At 34.7% G+C, this 20,158-nt stretch overlaps 1 protein-coding gene across 14 annotated transcripts in view; it reads right to left on the bottom strand.

The window, feature by feature from the left end:
* Positions 1–20,158, bottom strand: part of Pcdh9 (protocadherin 9) — an 888,530-nt gene that overhangs the window by 107,480 nt on the left and 760,892 nt on the right. For 8 of the 14 annotated variants that reach the window (XM_074043252.1, XM_074043257.1, XM_074043255.1 and 5 more), the window contains one exon: positions 13,329–13,376. The exons of the other annotated variants lie outside the window; for them this stretch is intronic. In XM_074043252.1, coding sequence (XP_073899353.1) covers positions 13,329–13,376 — 48 coding nt within the window. The remainder of the gene's footprint in view (positions 1–13,328; positions 13,377–20,158) is intronic. 14 annotated transcript variants of the gene reach the window in all.

Here is a 20,158-nt window from a genome sequence, read left to right as displayed (position 1 = left end):
TAGTTTAAAAACAGAAGAATATAAGGCACACGTCACATTAATGATAAAAGAAATGAAGCCATCACCCATGATGTAGCCTTAGGAAATCACCATTCATACACGAGGGAAGAAAAACAAAAGAAAGAAAAGGTAAAGAACATTTTAGTATTAGTTTGAAAAGTTTTGACTTCCAGCCTCCCAGGAGTTCCCAGACTTTACTTTGAAAATTATTGGGCTATCATAATAGGAAGAATTACTTAGAACACAATGAATTAGACCAAGTTTGCTTGGATGTACATAATATGCAGTTTTTTTGGCAAGTATAAAAAGAGAATTGATTAGTGAAAAAAATGAAAGAAGCAGATATTTTACCAAAATGGCTACAACATGGGAAATTTTTTTCTAATTTGGTTTAAAGCTGGCAATGCTTTTGGGTCAATGAACTATCATGAAAACTGTAAGATGATTCAGTTATCTAAAGGTAGAATATAAGATAAGATTTAAGACTTACCTTGAAGTCAATTTTTATCTCTTAGAAAGTAAGCATAAATGGAGGTGGTGCTTCATTCTGACTTAATTTTGATACATAAAGAAAAACTGATGCTTCTTTATGTATAAGTGATAGGAATCCTCAGAAGACATGAGATACTCATATTTAAATGATAAAGAAAAGAAGCTATAGTCAGGCAGAAATTTGGATGAGCAGAGACCAACATTTCCATGACTGGTAACATGGTTTTATTGCCAGAATTTCTTTGAAGTAGGGATAATAAGAAATAGGGGAAGTGCCTAAAAATGAAATGTACTGACATAATTTAAAGCTAATAATAATGAAGTGGCATAAATCTCTTGTAAGACAAATTGGTTCACAAGAATATATGATTTTAGAACTTTGAGTAAATTTTAAAAAATTAAAAAAGAACAAAACAAATAGCAAATAAATAATGAAAAAGAATAAAGCAGGTGATCCAAAATGGTACTTAGGGTAGGGAATCTGAAATCCTAAGCTCCATGACACCAGAAACCTCCATGAGACAGACATTGGAGCTATATGTGGATAATTCTGATTGCTTCTAGCCAAAAGAATAACCACCATCACTTTAGGTGCACATAAAATTCAAAGAATGACCCTTAATTCAGCCTTTAATTTCACCTAACAGTCGCAAAAATCCCACATGGCACTGCCAGAAAGACATGTCCAGTCATGGTAAAAAAAACCAAAAACCAAAAAACAAAAACCTGGCCATTTCTCCTTTTTATTTTTTAAATTTTTTTCTCTTTTTTTTTTCCCCAAGAAGCAGAAGATAGAATATAAATCAAAATCAAACTCTGTGACATCCTGGACCCCTAGCTCATGGAAAGCCTCCCATGCTTTGCCACACTGAAAAAAGCAACTCCTTTTCTCCCCTCCAGAAGAAACTGTAGAATGAACAAATGAGCACCACACACCATGTGTGACTCCCCTACCCAACCTGGGAAAATAGTCCAGCACAGCCCCTGGGCAGAATGAGCTCCTCCCCCACCCCCAGCAAAACTCTAAAATATAAACAGCAAACTGTGATCTAAAACTGACTCTGGACATGGGGTTGGAATGCTGAATGTGACCTGAACAATAGAGATGGGGCAAGGAGCTGAGTTCTGAGTGCTGAACTCAGTGAAATGTGGGAATAGCAAAGGCTGAAAGCAGGGGCAGCATGACAATTCAAACTCTCAGAGGAGTCACTAGTACCCAGCAGAGATCAGGAGAGCATAAGGCTTACAGCAGGAATGGGGTGACAGCCAAATTTCCAGAGGAACCACTAGAACCCAAGAGAGGTCAGGAAAAGCACAAAGTCTGAGAGCCAAGGAGGGGCGACAGACCAATCTCCCAAAGCAGGGCTGATGGTGAATCCCGGAGCTGATCTCTGGGATAGAGGCCAGCATTCAAAACTGAATTGCCTCACTTTGCTTGAAGAGGAGTTGACCAAACAGAGCTGCAGTTGAAGGGCAACACAGCTACTGCTTGGTGAAAACAACAGCTCTGACCACCCTGCATGAGCTGGAATTATTACCTCACTTCACAACTCCAACTAATCTTGAGTATAGAAAGACGAAATAATACTCACAAGTCAGTCACTGACCACATCAGAGCACCTGCTTGTATGCCAATACCTGGATTGGACAGCAAAGACATAACTCCAGAATTTTTACCAAACGACTGAACTTTTTATGCTTCCTAAACCCAATGTTTTTTATTATGTTTCTTTTGGTTTTCCCCTTGCATTATTAACTGCACCATCACTATTCTCTTATTGCTATTCATACTCTCTTCAGTTTCCTTTCTTCTCCTGTGCTATAATCCATTATTCTACTTCTCAAGTACTCTTTCTGCCCCTTTTCATCCTCTCTTTTCACCACCTTCACCACCCCCTCCTACCCTCCCCCAATCTATCACGACACTACCCTTCTCTCCTACACATTTACCACCCACTAATTAGCCAACTATACCAACCGTACATAACCCCAGCCCCTAAGCAACCTCTACTAAAAAAACAAATACACACAAACACACACAAGGGCCACAAAACCCAGCAGCCCCATACCTCTTCCTCTACCTACCCACTCCTTTTCCCACCCCCCACTCTAGTGCCACCTTTACCAATTCCCCAAAATCTATAACTAGCCTAGCAACCATTACCCCACCCCCAGTGCCCACTGTTTATAGATATTATCATCAAGGGATTTTCTATATAATATGTAAACAACTGGTCTGGCATTGAATCTGTGAATTTATTATTGTAAATTACACCTCCAGGCCAGGGACAAAAAGGGCACATCAACCTAATTAACAACCAAATCAGTCAAACACAGAAATTAAATCAGGGAAAAAAAACAGGCAATCAAAACCACCAAATAGCTTATCAAGAACATACTTGCACAGCACTATGTAGCAATGAGAAGAAGAAAGGATGGAAACTGCTCTCCTTAAAAAAATAATTCAATACAGAATTCAGTGGGAAATGAACAAAACGGATGCCCAGTTCTGGAACTCAACAAAACAATAATAAATGTCACTAAGAAGCCCAGTGACATCCACATAAAAACCCTCAAACCAGAAATCCTGGAAGAGATCACTGAGAAGTTCATGGAGAAGATACTAGACATGGTTAACCAGAACTTACAAAATGCACTCAAGAAATTTCAAGACACCAAAGATAAAGAATATGAGAAGACACAGAAACAAATAAATGAACTCAAGAGATGACCTCAACAAACACCAAAGTGAAACAAAGAGCAATATAAAATGAGAGATATCTGAATTAAAGATGACAACCCAAAATATAAAAAAAGGAGTTGAGCAAAGATATAGAAAACCTCAGAAAAAAGAATCAAACAGAAATTGTGCAAATAAAAAGTCCCTTTAGTCAAACAGAAAACAGCAGACTAGAACAAGTAGAAGACAGAATCTCAGAGCTCAAAGACAAAATAGAAGAAATCTCAGTCACACATCTCAAGACCTGAGAAAGGAATATGCAAGAACTCAGGGACTCCATCAAAAGATCAAACCTGAGATTCGTGGGCATTGAAGAAGGAGAAGAGGTGCAAGCTAAGGGGACACACAATATATTCAATAAAATAATAACAGAAAGTTTCACCCATTCAGGTACAGGATGTTTCCTGGACACCAAACAGGCATGACAAAAATAGAACCACCCCATGACGTATCAGAAAGATCAGAAAGATCTTTCACCATGACCAAGTTGGCTTCATCTCAGGGATGGTTTAACATATGCAAATCTATAAATGTAATATAGCACATTCACAGAAGCAAAGACACAAAGCACTTGATCATCTCAATAGATGCAGAAAAAGTGTTTGATAACATTTGACACCACTTCATGATAAAAGCTCTAAGAAAACAAGGAATAGAAGGAATGTATGTCAACATTATAAAGGCTATATATCACAAATCTATAGCCAACATCATACTTAATGGGGAAAAACTTAAATTATTTTCCCTAAAGTCAGGAATGAGACAAGGATGCCCACTCTCCCCACTCTGATTCAACACAATCCTGGAATTCCTAGCCTGAGTAATAAAGCAAGAAGAAGAAATAATAGGAATACAAATAGGTCAAGAAATAGTCAAACTATCTCTGTTTCCAGACAACATGATCCTATACCTCAAAGACCCAAAAACTCTAGCCAAAAACTCCTGGACACCATAAATAGCAAGATACAAAATCAACTTAGAAAATAAGAAGACTTTATATACACCAACAATGAACAAATTTAGAAAGAACATCAGAAAACAGTTCCATTTACAACAGCTTCAAAAAAAATCAAATACCTAGGAATAAACTTAACAAAGGATGTGAATGACCTCTACAAGGAGAACTAAACTGAAGAAAGAGATCAAGGAAGACTACAGAAGGTGGAAAGATCTCCCATGCTCATGGATTAGAAGAATCAACATAGTAAAAATGGTTATACTACCAAAGACAATCTACATGTTCAACGCAATTCTCATCAAAAATCCCAGTGGCATTCATCACAGAGATTAAAAATCTATCCTAAAGTTCATTTAGAAACACAAAAGACCATGAATAGCCAAGGCAATACTGAACAAAAAGAGCAATGCTGCAGGTATCACAATACCCAACTTCAAACTGTACTACAGAGCCATAGCAATAAAAACAGCATGGTACTGGCACGAAAACAGATATGAAGACTAGTAGAACAGAATAGAGGACTCAGATATGAATCCACACAGCTATGCCCACCTTATTTTTGACAAAGGCATTAAAAACATATGATGGAGAAAAGACTGTCTCTTCAACAAATGTTCATGGGAAAAGTGGCTATCTGTCTGCAGAAACTAGATCCCTGCCTGTCACCCTGTACTAGTATCAACTTGAAGTGGATTAAGGACCTTAATGTCAGAACCAAAACCTTCCAGTTAGTACACAAAAGAGTAAGGAATACTCTGGAAGTAATAAGTATAGGCAAGGACTTCCTCAGTAGAACTCCAACAGCTCAGCAACTAAGAGAAAGGATGGACAAATGGGACTACAGAAAATTAAAAATCTTCTGCACAACAAAAGAAATGGTTTCTAAATTGAAGAGACCACCCACAGAGTGGGTAAAAATATTTGCTAGCTATACATCAGACAAAGGACTGATAACCAGAATATACAGTGAGTTCAAAAAAACTAAACTCCCCAAAAATTAATGAAGCAAAAATAGTGGGCAACTGAACTTAACAGAACTGTTCCAAAAGAAGTCCAAATGGCAAAAAAAAAAAAAAAAAACACATGAAGACATGCTTACCATCCCTGGCCATAAAGCAAATGCAAATCAAAACCACACTAAGGTTCCACCTCACTCCTGTTAGAATAGCTCTCATCAAGAACACAACCAACAACAAACGTTGGTGAGGATGCAGGGAAAAAGGAACATTCATACACTGCTGGTGGAAATGTAAGCTAGTATAACCACTTTTGAGAACAGTATTGAAGCTTCTTAAAAAAATAAGCATAGATCTGCCATATTATCTAGCTATACCACTCCCAGGTATAAACCCAAAAGGATGTGACTCAGGTTACTACAAAGGCACCTGCATATCCATGTTTATTGCAGCACTATTTACAATAGCCAAGGTATGGAAACAGCCAAGATGCCCTACAACTAATGAATGGATTAAGAAAATGTGGCATTTATACACAACGGAATTTTACTCAGCCACAAAGAAGAATGATTCACAAGTCAATGATGGAACTGGAGAACATCATCTTAATCAAAGTTAATCAGGCTCAGATGGACAAAATTCACATGTTCTCCCTCATATGCAAATTATAGACTTAAAATAAATGCACAAATACTCTTGGACATGGGTCACATACTAAGGGGAAATCATGCATGGGAGGAATAGGGAAAGGGAAGGAAACCTAAAACTTGGATGTGGGTGATGTGACCACTGTAGAGGAATGAATATAGTAATCTTAAACTGTCAGAGGCCACTATGGGCAGGGGACCAGGGAGTAGCAAAGATTTCTGCCAGAGATGAACCAATGTGGGTTGCAATACACAAGTGAATGAAGAAATGCTAGGATTCTCTCTGTATATCTATCTTTACCCCAAACTAGGAAAAACGCTATGTCTTTCTTATTATCTCTTATTTTTCTTTTCAACAAAATCAATGAACAAGAGGGTGGAACAGGTTCTGTCTGGAAATGGTATGTGTGGACCTAAGCAATGTATACACATGTATGTAAATATAAAAATGATGAAATAAAAGAAAGAGGAAAAAAGAAAAAAGCAAACACGACAGGTGAGAGAAAAAGAAGAAAAGACAATAAATGAAATTATGGTACAGTACATGATACTGAAATATATAATGTAATTATAACCACTATGATTTTCCCATCTATTTTATGTAATTGGGGGGATGAAAACAATCCTTTCATATTTTTACTTGAATCTTCAGTGACCTTTTATTTTTCCTTTGTGCTATGAGTTAGCTTCAGTTTCTGTCGTGTTAAGATACATATTCTTCAGTTATGAATTTTATGTACTTTTAAGGTAAATTATAGATAATTCCTGCTTATACTAATATTGTAAAATCAGATTTTTAGTCCATTCTTTCATTTTTTAAAGTTGTCATGCAATTTAAATGTAATAGCCATATGATAAAATTGTTTTTAAAGCAATCAGCCATATTAGCTTTCCTCCTAGACACCTGGTAAGGATGGGAAACCTATTCAGTGAATTCACTCACCATAAATACATCTAAAAACTCACTAAAATCTGAGCAAGTCAAAAAAGCTACTTATTGTCATATTCTGTTTTTGCTCTATTTTCCCCTTTCTCTGGGATAAATCACTGTGCCAAATACTGTACCTATGATCTTCTCATTTCTCTTTATTATTCTCTTATAAAAGATTACGCATAGCAGTTTCCAAGATGTTGGTTGCAATAAGATACTAATGAAATAACTGGTGATTGTCCTGATGGCAGAATTTTCATTACCATTTACGAATGCACCTTCCTTTGCAGAGATACTTAATTATGCTTGAACAAACCATTTTATACAGCACTTTTCCTCCCAAATACATAGGTTGCGTTATAGGCATTGAACAGAGGATTTGAAGGAAAATATAAAATGTTTTTATCCATAGATGGCCTGAACATAAAATAGATTACATAAACATCATAAGGAGAAGGTGCCAGTTATTTATTTCCCTTCGGTCTGAAGGAGCAAGGAGAGGTGGAAGTTGTTATTATACAGGCATACAGGGTGACTAAGCATGGACTGAAGGCTACATTAATAATAAGAGTGACTTTACTCTGACCTTAGGAGGAAAATATTTATGTGCCTATACATAAAGGTAACGAGTATTTCTCCCTTTGATGATCAATATGGTCCTAATCTAGCACATTGGCATACTACAAGTAGGATGTCTGTATATTTTATTCTCTTTGGGATGGAGCTAGTTTACAACTGTTAACCCAGAGTAATTATTATCAGTGGATTTTTTTACTGGCCAAAATATCCTCATTGGGAAGTTATATTTTATGGAGATTTTATGAACAGGTTTGGAACAGAATGAGTTTTGATTTTATGATAGTTATTTTAACAATAGTTAGCCCAAGTCTGCTCCATGGTTATGTTGCCACACTGCTGTTTTTGAGAGTACGTTAACTGACTGTCTTGCTGCTTTCAGAATGCAGGCTTGGGATAGGAAAAGGTATAATTTCTCAACTAGGAAGAAAGAAAAATGACCTCTTCCAATAGTACAAGCCTTGGATTGAGTATTGGATTAATGAAGTAGAAACACATGGGCTATGGCATCAGATGAATGTGGTTCCTCTTTGTTCTGACAAGTAGCAGCTGCAATACTTGGGTTAATTTTAATTAGACTCTTGCCTTAAGCCCCATATTCTTCAGATATGAAACAAGATGCCTACATACAACTTACAGGATTGCTAGAGCATTTGATGACACTTGAACTAAACCCTGAAAAGAGGACCTGGTATTTTTATTTACCACTGAATCACTGACCATTTAATCAATGAATTACAAAGATAAAAAAACAAAACCAAAACAAATAGATAGCATAACCATAGAAATTAAGCCTTAATGATGGTAAAATATTGGCCTGTTTTATCTAAAAGTGCCAAGAAGATTTAGATTCTACTATCATATTTTCATCTTACATTGCCATTTTGTCACAAATATATAGAAAATATTTCTAGCTAGAAAAAGTTTCTATTTTCCATGATTCAGCAAAACTATATATAGAGGTTTACAAAAAAGCACCCAAGAGGCAACTAAAGAAAGCAATGCCTTACTCAGAGTTTATGTGCTCATCTGGGAAACAGGGCACAGATCTCACTTATAGCCCAAAAGACACACTTAGAAAACATTAGAGTGTAAACCCTTTCCACTGGAGCAATGTCCTTCTACTAAACGACTTTCATCATTTCTCCTCAGAGGTGGGAAACTTCTCAAGTGCTAGTAATACTAACAAAGCAATGAAAAAGGTAGCTATAAATATACTCAAGCAGAAATATATGTGAATAAGAAGAAAACAGCCCAGGAAGAGGCTTAGGAATTCTTTATGACAGAATCTTTCTTCTAATCTGTGCTCACTCTTGCATGCTAAATACTGTGTTCAATAAAAGAGACCTGTTTAGACTCACTAATAGGAAGACCTTTATTATTCTATGTTTATTCTACATCACAGTGGCAGAGGGGAGCCAATTGTGTGACCTGCCCTTAGTCAGCATTCATCTCATCCTAGCCATCCTAGATTTTGTTCTTTAACGTTGTTTCTGAGGTTGTTATTTCTCATGTAGATAAAACTTAATTTGAAACATTCCAATGCAGCACATCTTAACATCTCACAGAATCACTTACAACATTGAAGGGAAGATTTTTTTTCCCATTTTCTCTCATTACAAAATATGAATAACCCAAAAAATCACTAATTTTTAATATTAGGGCTTAGTATGCTTAACATTTAACATGAAGAAGTGTATTTCTCAGATCTCTGTTTAAAATAAAAAAAAGAATGCTTTTTTTTGCCATTGAGGCAAAAACAATCCTTAGAGGCTCTCTTAACACACTTAAATTATATGTACTTACTTAATGAAATCTTATCCAAGTAGTCTATCACATTTCAGTATTTTGAATATTGTTAAAGAATATAAAGTCAGGCTTAGTAAACCACAGTGGATTGCATAATAGAGATAGACAATTCAAATTTTAAACAAAGTTCAAATGAAATGTCCGTAAATCAAACCAAAACTTTACCGGCAAGAGTCATTTCTGAAGGTCAAAGAGGCAGCAAGGACTAGGTTCTGAGCATTTCACTATTTTCTTATAGAGACTACAGAATTTGATATATTGGTAAATGTTGCATAAAATAACAATTCTTTTTCTAGATTCACATTGGCATACATGGGCTTAATAAATTTACAACATGAAATAATGAGAAAACATGTGGAAGTACTTTTGGTTTATATTCTATAATAATCTGAAAAAATAAAAATAGCTATGACCTTTTAATTTGTTTTACTTTCATTAAATAATAGAATCTAACATACACATTTAGATAGCTCTTTGTGAACGTCTAATTGCTTTGAGTCTTGAATATACACAATACATGTATTTTTCTCTTCTTTCCTCTCTCAACTTTTCTTCTCCTCTCCCTTTTTCTCCTCTTTCTACTTTTTCTCTTTTTTCCAAATAGTAATTATGACGGTCATGCATACTAAACAATTGAATAGTTTAGTATTCAGGAAAAGAGGACCCTGAAACAATATATTCACCACTGAATCATTGAATTAATAAAGGTACAAAGCCAAAACCAAAACAAACAAGTAGCTAGTATAACCACAGAAGTTAAGCACTAGTTATGGTGAAATATTGGTCATCATCGAATAGGTTTAACATGAATGACATTAAGTAGTACACATTTTCTTGCTTCAAAATTACTATTTCTGTTTCACTTGATAAGTTTTAGCTTTTGGGTTTTCTGTGGGGGAAAAAAAGACTTCTGTACTGATATATAAGGGTGAAAATCTTCCCAAATTTCCAAAGTTATAGAAATATATTTAAGAGATACTGTGAAGTATAGCAGACAGTATAGAAATTCTCTATATGAAAGGATCAGGCAAAATAATGGAAAAAGAAAGGAATAGAATGGGAGGGAAAGAGGAGATTAAAATGTGGATGAGTGTATGTGTGACTAGATCTGGTAAAAGCAGAGAGATTTAATGCTGGAATACCACATAGACTTTGATAAATGAAGATGTGGAGTCAGGCATCCAGGGAAATATCCATAAATATAAGAAAATAAAAGCAAGATTTAAAAAAATTTATATTTTAATGGAAAATACCTTTAATACGATATTCCCTATGAATTCCTCAATCATATGAAACATGATTTTAGTATCTGTAAGTATTTCAAACTCTAGCTTCATATATTAGATTTTACTATTGTGCCAATTATTTCACTTTTTCTCATTAAAGCATATCTCACAATGGCAAGTTAGCAGACTCTACACGTCCAGGAATTCTCTTCTACACTGGATTCATCATGAACATTACAAAGTTTTCGATGAGTTCTATATCTCAATGTTATCACAAATTCTTAGCTTCATATTACCTCTTTTTTCCTAGCTATTCCTTTAATTTATAAGTAGCACCCAATTTATATAGGCATCCTGAACATGGAAATCCACTGAATTAAGAAATCCAGTTATTGTAATAACATTTAAGTCTAGACATAGTCTCCCAAATGATCCACATATTTAGTATTGTCATGTTTTTTAGTGGTGAGTCACAAATTTGAGATGGAAAACAGAAGCATATATAGCAAGCACTTAGCAACCTTGGTACCTAATGTTAGTCACTCCCACAGGTTTCAGTAAAGCTCTCCCTGCCCCAAATCCCAACTAAACACATATGCTTACACTATATTCTGAAAACTTAAACCTGGCAATCCTATTTTAAGTTCCCAGCAGTCACCTAACAGCAGTGAGAAGCAGCAGTAGAAAAGAATGAGCTTTGTCTGCCTTTCCCCTCTCCTGAGCAGATGGTTGGCTAAAACTTGTTTCACCTGGGAAATCAATTTTAGATTTTTAACTTGGCTTTCAAGTAATAAACTATGACTGCCAAGGAAAATAAAAGTAGCCTTTAAATTTATTGTCATATATAATAATAATATAGCAAATATGAAAATGAGAATTGTATTTCTGAAGTCTTTTTTTAAAGAAAGAAGCATTTTGGTATCAGTTTTAGAAATGACATATTTAGGAGGGCTACAATGTAAAATGTGGTTATGCACAAAAGGATAACCTAACATTCAGAAACCAATCCTATGGCATGTTCATGTTTTGACATAGTATAGAATAGGAAATTATACAACTAATGAATGATTAGATATAATCCTACCCATAATACTAAATATTCCTGAGTGGCACCTAGAAAATACATTTTTTGCCAATGTCACTTTCTGGTTATTTTGATTAATTATGTTGACCATTTTTAGGCGAAGTTGTTACAGTTTAAAATGGATGATTGCTCATATTCCAGAAAGTGGAAGATAAAATATTTGCAAATTCTCCAGCTACTGCAGTCTTACTTAAACTTCTTGCTGAGAAGGTTAGCTCCTGTAGGACAGAAATGTTGCTGCATATGAGGAAGAAAAGAAAGAAGTGAGAAATCTGTTATCACTCGCGGAAGTAAGTGCATTCTGAAAGGATTATGAGTTGGATTCACACAATTCTTCTCAGCCAACAAGCTTAGTGTCAGCTATCCTATTAGAAGATAAAATCCTGATTACTATTCTCCTAAGAAAAATGAAAGACTTTTAGTCTTCTTCCTTTTTTTCCTGTTTCTCTGTTAGCACTGATTTTGAAAACATCTGACTAAGAAACAGACTATAGTAGAAGTAAGACAGGTTAAAACTTATGAAGTTCCAAAAAGCAATGAAATATCTAACTACTGACAGTGTTCTTCAAGCAAATTTAATATTTGCTTCTGTTATTTCTTGAAGTGATAATTTTAAAAGAAATGGTGCTCATCAATATTAGATTTCGTGTTTTTCCCCCTTTGGATTTTGTTTCATGACTGCAGAGTTCTACGTGATGGGTGACATCTCATATCATTAGACATTTTTTTTAAATGAGATGAATTGGATAATCACTGCTCTGTGCTGTGGTTAAAGAAATGTCTTTGGAGTAGAACATTGCTCTTCGTGTCTATAATCTCAGCTATGCAGGAAAAAGAGGTGCAAGGGCAGCCAAGGCAAAAGAAAGCTAGACCATATCTCAAAAAACAAGCCCGGTATGGTGGCTAATTTCAATGACCCCTGCTACACGGGAGCCATAGGTAGGAGGAGGCTCATGGTCTGAGGGCAGCCCAGGGCAAAAACCACAAGACCCTATATGAAAACTAAAACTAAAAGTAAAAGGATTTGCTCAAGTGGTAGAGTACTTGCCTGGCAGGCAAAAGGCCCTGAATTCAAACCCTGTAGTACCTAAATAAATAGAAAATGCCTTTTATCTTCTATCTTTGCCTTAAAAGTTACAGAACATTTCCTAACCATCAGACTACCATAATTTTGAAGAACTGGCTGATATGCTTGAATTTGGTCAATGAAAATGAATAGATAAATAGATCTCTTGAAATAAGTTCATTGATGTCAGTGAGGAATGCAAATTCAGTATGTCATTTATAAGAAATGGATTTGTTTTGTGAAATGTTTACAAGCTTTACCACAGGTTAACTTTCACAGAATGTTTTTATTGCAATATTATTCTAAACAGTTACTTATAAATATTGGGATAGGTACCAGAGTCCACTATTATTCACTAGAATAGGGGCAGCTCCCATAGAAACAGAAACAGCAGAACAATCACCCTAGAGAACATTTTTGAAACGGTTATTTCTTTCTTCAAAACCACAAAGTAATTCTGTGATCTACACAGAGAATATAAGAATATATATACATCTAATAATTCAATTCTCTGCTGCTTAGCTCTTCATGGGAGAATACACATATAGAACATCCAAGCCCAGTTTGTTAGAATATATTAACAATAGGAAAATTTCCATTTAAAATTCAGAGTTATAGTTATATGAAGAGAGACATTGCCTAATAGACTTTCCTTACTGATCCTAGTATCTCAAAACTTGCAGTCACATTTGGTATTTTAGTCACTTCCCTTTGGCCCCTCCCTATTTTTATCCTTTGTTAATTGAGTAAAATAATCGGGTGTAAAGTCAAGTGGACTGGTCTGGCTGTAGTAAATTGTCCTAGATACCTAAAGCATTTCAGAGAAAAGGTGAAGGCACTTACCTGAGCTAAACAAACATGCACAGGAAATAGGTTCATTATTTGCTGCACCTATGCACAAAAGGATATTTTCAGCAAGGTCTGAAGAGATTTGGATTAACAAGCCTTGTTACTGTTAACAAGCATCATGTGCCTAATTCCAAGTACATTGTTCTGCAAGTTGACACCTACATGCTTGATTTAAACTGTTACAAAAAGTCTGAGGAGGAAAAAAATGCAAGTGGTTCTAACTCATTCCCTCTCTTTCCATATTTTACTATCTTTCAATATGCCCACTGTCCTTATAATCCCTATAATACAGTTTCTTCATTTTAAATGAATTTGTACTTAAATAATTGTACAAATATATAAAAATCATTAAATCATTATGATTTTAATAGCTTTACCATTAACTCATGTATTTTCCATAAGTCTGTATACATCTATATGCTACAAATTTAACATAAAAACAACAGAAAAGGAAGATATTCACTTAAAGTTAAATTGCCTATTCCAAAAATCCTCAGACTTTTGATTCTTTTTTGATCAGATTAAGCTGCAGTAAGTTCAATTAAAAAATGAAATAGATTTGTCTGTCTAAACTAGCTACTCTCCTATGACATGGGGCAGACCAGCAAGAAGCAAAGGGTTTCTAAACAGTGTGACCCCAGTAGATCCTGATGTAGCTTCAGAGGCTCACTATAGTCTCTTTGTTGCATACCTTAAAATGTCTGTGTGTGCATGTGTGTGTTTGTGTGTGTGTGTTTCTTCCCTATATAAAATGCTTGTCTAGACTAATGGGTTAAAAAAAAGAGCCATTTTTCATACAAGTATCTGAAAATTCAAAGAAATGATACTTTTCTATCTTAAAAGATTTTAAAAAATCAAAGATTTTAGGTACTTCATTTATTTTCCTAGCACTTTGAATTTCACTCTGTAATTTGGAACAGATTTGGTCAACTTACTATCATGTGTCAGTGTTTTTCAACTGCAATAAAAAAAAACAAATGGACTGGATTTTCTACAAAATTGTGGAGATGCTGACTTCACTATAAAATGTATTTACTGTGGCATATAGTTTGCACAGTTCCTACAGAATAGTGTCTGATCTCAAATTTACATGAAACTCTTGAGTCTGCTTCAGATTCCACATATCAATAAACTCCCTTTTGGAAAGAAAGGATGGTGGCTCTCTACAACTACTTCCTTTCTTTTTAGAGGATACGGAGAATGAAAAAAGCTGCCAAGGGGTATGGATTATTTTATGACCGATTCCAAAGTGGATTCTATTTTAAGTTTTCTAAAACATAAAATCTATTTGCTTTGTGTAGTTGAGTTCGATATGGCCTTTGAAAATTGTTAGCCAAGAGTGTTGGATGAGAAAAGATAGATAGATGAGGAGACAGGGAAATTATATTATTTTAATAAATATTAAAAGGGCTAGACTCAACATGGAAACTAGCAAATAAAAACTAGAAAGCTAGAGCAACTAGCCACCCCTCCTTATCTCCTTTTACATGTATAATATAAAAGAAAAAGGGCTGTTTACAATACAGGGCTATCAGCATTAGCCATGGGTAGAGGGACAAAAGAATAAAAGACATGTTTAGCAAATGGAAGTCTTAAAGCACACTTTTTGTCCCTGTGATATGAGTAGGCTTGGATGATGCCTCGCTGTTTAAACCCCCATCTTAGCCCCCCAGATCCAGTATCTTAATGAACACATGTATTTGAGCAAGTGGGCTATGCCCCTGTTAGCTAAAATTTGTATAGCTAGGACAGAAGGTCCCCTGGAAAACTCCATTTTCACTTCCCAGCAACTTTAAAGGGCAGAAAGAAAAAAAAAAAGCAAGAAAGACCAATATGAAACACTAGATGGAATAGCAGGAATTTCAAACCTCCACAATTTAAAGGGTACAACCAATTAGAACGTTATGGCCACAGCCAACCAGAATGCTGCTTTCTGCACACTTCATTCACATCAAGATGGGACAATACCCAAGAGCAGACAGGTTAAAACCAGTAGACCCTGTCACTTCACTGTCAGCTTGTTGTGATCCCTCCCTATCCCAGGTGGGAGCTGTGTCCTTTCTTTTAATAAACTTCTTCCCTGTAAGCTCATCCTCCATTGTCTGAGGACTGTACTCTTTTCATTCGTGAGACAAAGAATTTGGTGTGAAACAGGAATCCTCTGCCACTGTGCTAAAAAAAGCTGTGACTTAGCCAGTGCGGCAGACCCTGATCTCAGAAGATTTATCCTCCAACTCAGAAATTATAAGACTACTAGATGAGAACCATAATTCTGAGTCTTTATTCCCATTTCTTGCATGGGAAGCAGGACATGTTTCTCCCCCCCCATCACTTCTATCCTGTTACACTAAATTCCTTTCTTTATAAACTTTATTCTTACTTTCATGCCTATTTCCTGAATTCTCTTGCTGGATGAAGAACCAAGGTATTCAACAGCGCTAAACTTTCTGGTAACAAAAAAATAACTAATGAAGTCCAGGAATTAAATAAGTTTAATGGCTTAGGGTTCTTATAAGATGCTATTAAGTACTGCTGAAAATATGTAACATATTTTATTTCTGAGCGATAAGACTTCCCCATGTGCTTAAATTACTGGCATTGTTCTTCTCACTATGACTTGTGGTTAGCTTTGGAAATGTAGTATTTCACTACAAAAACTATTGTGTCATACTTTTAATTTTGCACCCCCAGAAAATAAACAGATTTGAATTTCAAAATACTAAAAATACCTTTGATGCATGAACAAAGCCAAATGGCTATCTATTTGCCCTTATGAATGAACAGACTTACAAATATAGGACAAAAAAAAAACACCTAAAAGCATAAACATAATGTACTGTTAAAGGAACTAAAATAGCTCAGTTAGATGCCCCTTACTTCTCAGCTATCTAATGGTATTACTGTAAAGGGAGTTCTAAGCATGAGGATTCCTCTAGGAAATTCCATGCTGAGAGTGAGGATGGACCACCTACAGGAGCCCAGAAGTCAAAAGAAAAACTAATTATTTATACATATTTTGTAGCATTTGTTTCATCTTTTCTGTAAGTTGGGGCAGTATTATAGGCAAGAGGAAGACAAACAGAATTTTTCTCCCAATAGTTTTAGCCAAAACTTTAAATATGGCTTCAGTAACATTAATAGATGAAAACTGATTTTAAAAATATAAATGAAAGAAATTGATGAGATTGCAATGGAGGCAAATGTAATGCCTGGGTTTAAATTTTTTAAAAAGGTCTGATAAATAATTTTCAGCCAGTCATTTAAATATAAATCCTAGAATTTGGAATTGAAGTATCCTTAAATATTAAACCAAATTCAGTCATCCTCCAACATTCTCTTCTCCTCTAATTCACTTCCTATATTTTTCTTATGGAAATAAATAGCTGTGCTATGAATTAAAAGCCCAGGAGTGTGCTTGTAGTGGAGCAGTGTCAGCAAAAATGTCTCCCTATAATCCATCTGTTCCAGAAAACATTTAAGATTCATTGACCACCTACTCTACATTTACACATTTCTAATTCTTTCTACATTATAATAAATGTCATCTTTTCATGGATAGAACCCAGTACATATCAATTCCCAACACCTAGGAACAAATTCTACTACAATTGGCTAAGTACATCCCAATAACATAACAATTGTCAAAGTTGTTTTGCTACAGAATACTCTATTTTTTGCTGAACTGCTCTCCTACATTCCCTTTCTCTATCTGTCTTCTGTCTTCTTGGGAAACCACTCCTTTTTCCATGAAGAATGAAAGACATATTACATAAAAGACAGATAGATAAGAATATGAAGAAAACAAAGCAGAGACATGTAGAAAAGAGATGTAAAATATTAGAAAAAACAAAGAGAAGTGAAAGAAGCATCATTCTATTACCTCACCTTATGCCTCTAAAAGACAATGTAAAAATAGCATTAAAAATATAAGATTATTACATTAATACTAAAAGGTTGTAAATTATTCAAAATCACAGAATATATCCCCATTTTTAGAAAAATAAAAAAAAAATTAAGAATAAACTTCTAGTATGTCAGCTCTTCAAAATATTTCATGATTACTGTTGAGAATTTTTATTGGTTTCCCTTCAAATCTTAAGACTACAGCAAAAACGTCAACAGATGTGAAGCAAAAGGAATGCCTCATTACTAAATTCTAAGTGTTGTTGCTTCAGTGAATCCCAAGCTGTTTAAATTGAAATGCTATTTTGGGAATGGGAGCTGTAGAAGAAGGGATTTTTGTTTTGTTTAGCATTTCTGGACACTGAAAGAAGTATGACTGTATTCTAACCTTCAGTGTTAGGAGTCAAAGTTGAAAGGAGGCAATATATGGATACCATTAGTAACTCATGTGTTCCAGATAGAGTATATTACCAGTTCATGGACAAAAGCTATGGAGGAAAAAGGAAGAAATTAATCTTAGAAAGGAATTACATTGCTACTCAGGCTTTGGCTAAGATCAAGAGTAAAAGAAATCACAAAAATTCTTACAAATTCTGCTTCAGATAATGTCCAGGACCTTAAGAGTCTATTAAATGGTCAGAAAACCTCAAGATGCAATATCATATAGATCTTCTTCCAAATAGCTAATTAAATATTTTTATAAATGTCTAAAATTTGAATAATTAATTCCTTAAAGGAAAGTATTATTTTCAAAAATCAATTACAATGCATATTGTTCTGAATCTGTTTTAGTTTATCCAATTTGGCAAGCAAGGCTTTTCAGAAGAAAGTGATCATGGCGGTGCACTTAGTGTATGTTCAGACATACAAGAAGTCCAAAGGCAGTGTGACCCAGATCACAAAAGTAACGTGCATTAACAAAGTTGCAGGGTTTATACTTAGAATTATGTTTGCAACAATGAGGTGAATAGTCCAGATATTTTTGCCTTGGTCAGAAGCCATTGGGATAACTTTGCTCAGTTATGAGTACCAAAGTGAGAACACTGAGAAGTTGGGAGACAAATTTTGTTATTCTGGCATCAGAAATATGAGGTACACATCAAATGTTAGAATGTGGAAGAAGCATGATTCTGAGTAGGGTAAATGGATGATGATGATAAGATGAAATTTTATTCAAATTTTGTAAAAAAACAAAATTTTAATCTGAGAGATCCTAAGAGTAAACAGATTGTTTCAGAAGGAATAAATTCATTCAAACATGACCTGGAAGAGGTAAAGAAAGAATATAAAAATCAGGTCATCTGCCTCATGGTATCCTTGAACTTTAAGACTTGCTCTATATGAGCAAAATACAAGAAAATGTAGATTTAGGCAATATTTGGAACTATATCAACCAGTCTTTAGTTTCTTTGTATTATACTTAAAAGTAAAGGTTTAGCTTCTTGAAAACTTTATTAGTGATACTTGTAAATTATATATTAAAGCAACACCTTCAATCACAGTTCATTTGGTAGCAAAAGGAATGTTTATAGCAAGAATGTATGTAGTGTCAGTGTGGTAAAAAAAGAATGATAATATTTAGTGTACATTAACTGTTATATACAATTTAAATGAAAAATTAAAACTCTAAAGTTCTGTTATGTTCACCATTTTATGGCATTTGTTGTTAGATGCAAAGGAATTGCAAATATTGTGCTTTATATCTTATTTGATATATTATGCTGTCAAATAATAATACTTGATTTCTCTTCCTAAAGAGCTTTGTGAAAGATATTACAGAGAAAGACCATTAAGTTTTGACAAGCTTGACCAGAGCCAACTTTTTAATTACAATGTCTTCTGAAGTTTCAACCTTAAATGAGGCAACAGTTATATAATCTGGAGAGATTTGGTCATCTCCCATTATGCTGAATATTTAACTCAGTTTCCCATGGCTTACTAAAAGCAAGAATATAGCCAATAGAATTTCATTTAAAATTTTTTTTCAATCTCATCAGAGATCCTTGTATTCTCTGTGTGTGTGTGTGTGTGTGTGTGTGTGTGTGTGTATGTGTGTATACACATGTCAGGAATGGGGATCCACCCCAAAGATTGTAGAAGTTTTGTTATTTTCAGAAAATGGAAAAAAATGTCTGTGACTGGGTTTTTTCCTTGCAGTTCTCTTTTGAAATCTCCAAAGTAAGTTAAATTTTAAGAATTAAGGAGGCAATGTATTTTCAGGTCACCAGTACTATCTATCACAACATTCTACATTGCACATGTCCAGGTCAAACTTTTGAAGAAACAGTTTTTAAAAAGAGTCTTTCCAATCAAAAGGATTGGTACTTACCAAAAACATAATGAATGTGAATATCTGTGCATGGTTTATCAGAGATTAAAACCTATTTTAAGAAAAGGCTGGTAAAGGTGCTCTATGCTGAAGGGACATTGGGTGACTCCTAAAGCTCATTAAGAATTCTAATCTATATCACATCTCATCAGCAACAAGGAATGAAGACATCCATTCATTTAAAATACAATCAATAAAAGATAAGTTGAAGTCTAATAAATTATAAACATGTCCATCATGACATAGTGTTTCAGTGGCAGAGGCTGATAAGGACATGATAAACAATAAAAAAAAAAAAAACAGAGAGCGGGTAGAAAGATCCTTTAGTAAATACTGGTCACAGAGTAAGTGATCAGTCTGGCCACATGGACCCATTAGTCTGTTCACTGGGTGTTTAGGATGATTATTCTTTCTATCAAACTCATCACAGAAATGAAATAAAAGCCAATTTTCAACAGAGAATCAGAACCCAAGCATGTCAATGTAGCATGATGAGAGCAGAAGTCTTAGTTCTACTAATCACTTACAATCAAGGAAGATATACAGTACCTTCCAAACTGAAACCACAATACGAGAGAGAACCTCTGTAGAA

Source organism: Castor canadensis, chromosome 10 (assembly GCF_047511655.1).
Source record: "Castor canadensis chromosome 10, mCasCan1.hap1v2, whole genome shotgun sequence".
Classification (NCBI taxonomy): domain Eukaryota; kingdom Metazoa; phylum Chordata; class Mammalia; order Rodentia; family Castoridae; genus Castor; species Castor canadensis.
This window is presented reverse-complemented; position numbering and strand designations above follow the sequence as displayed.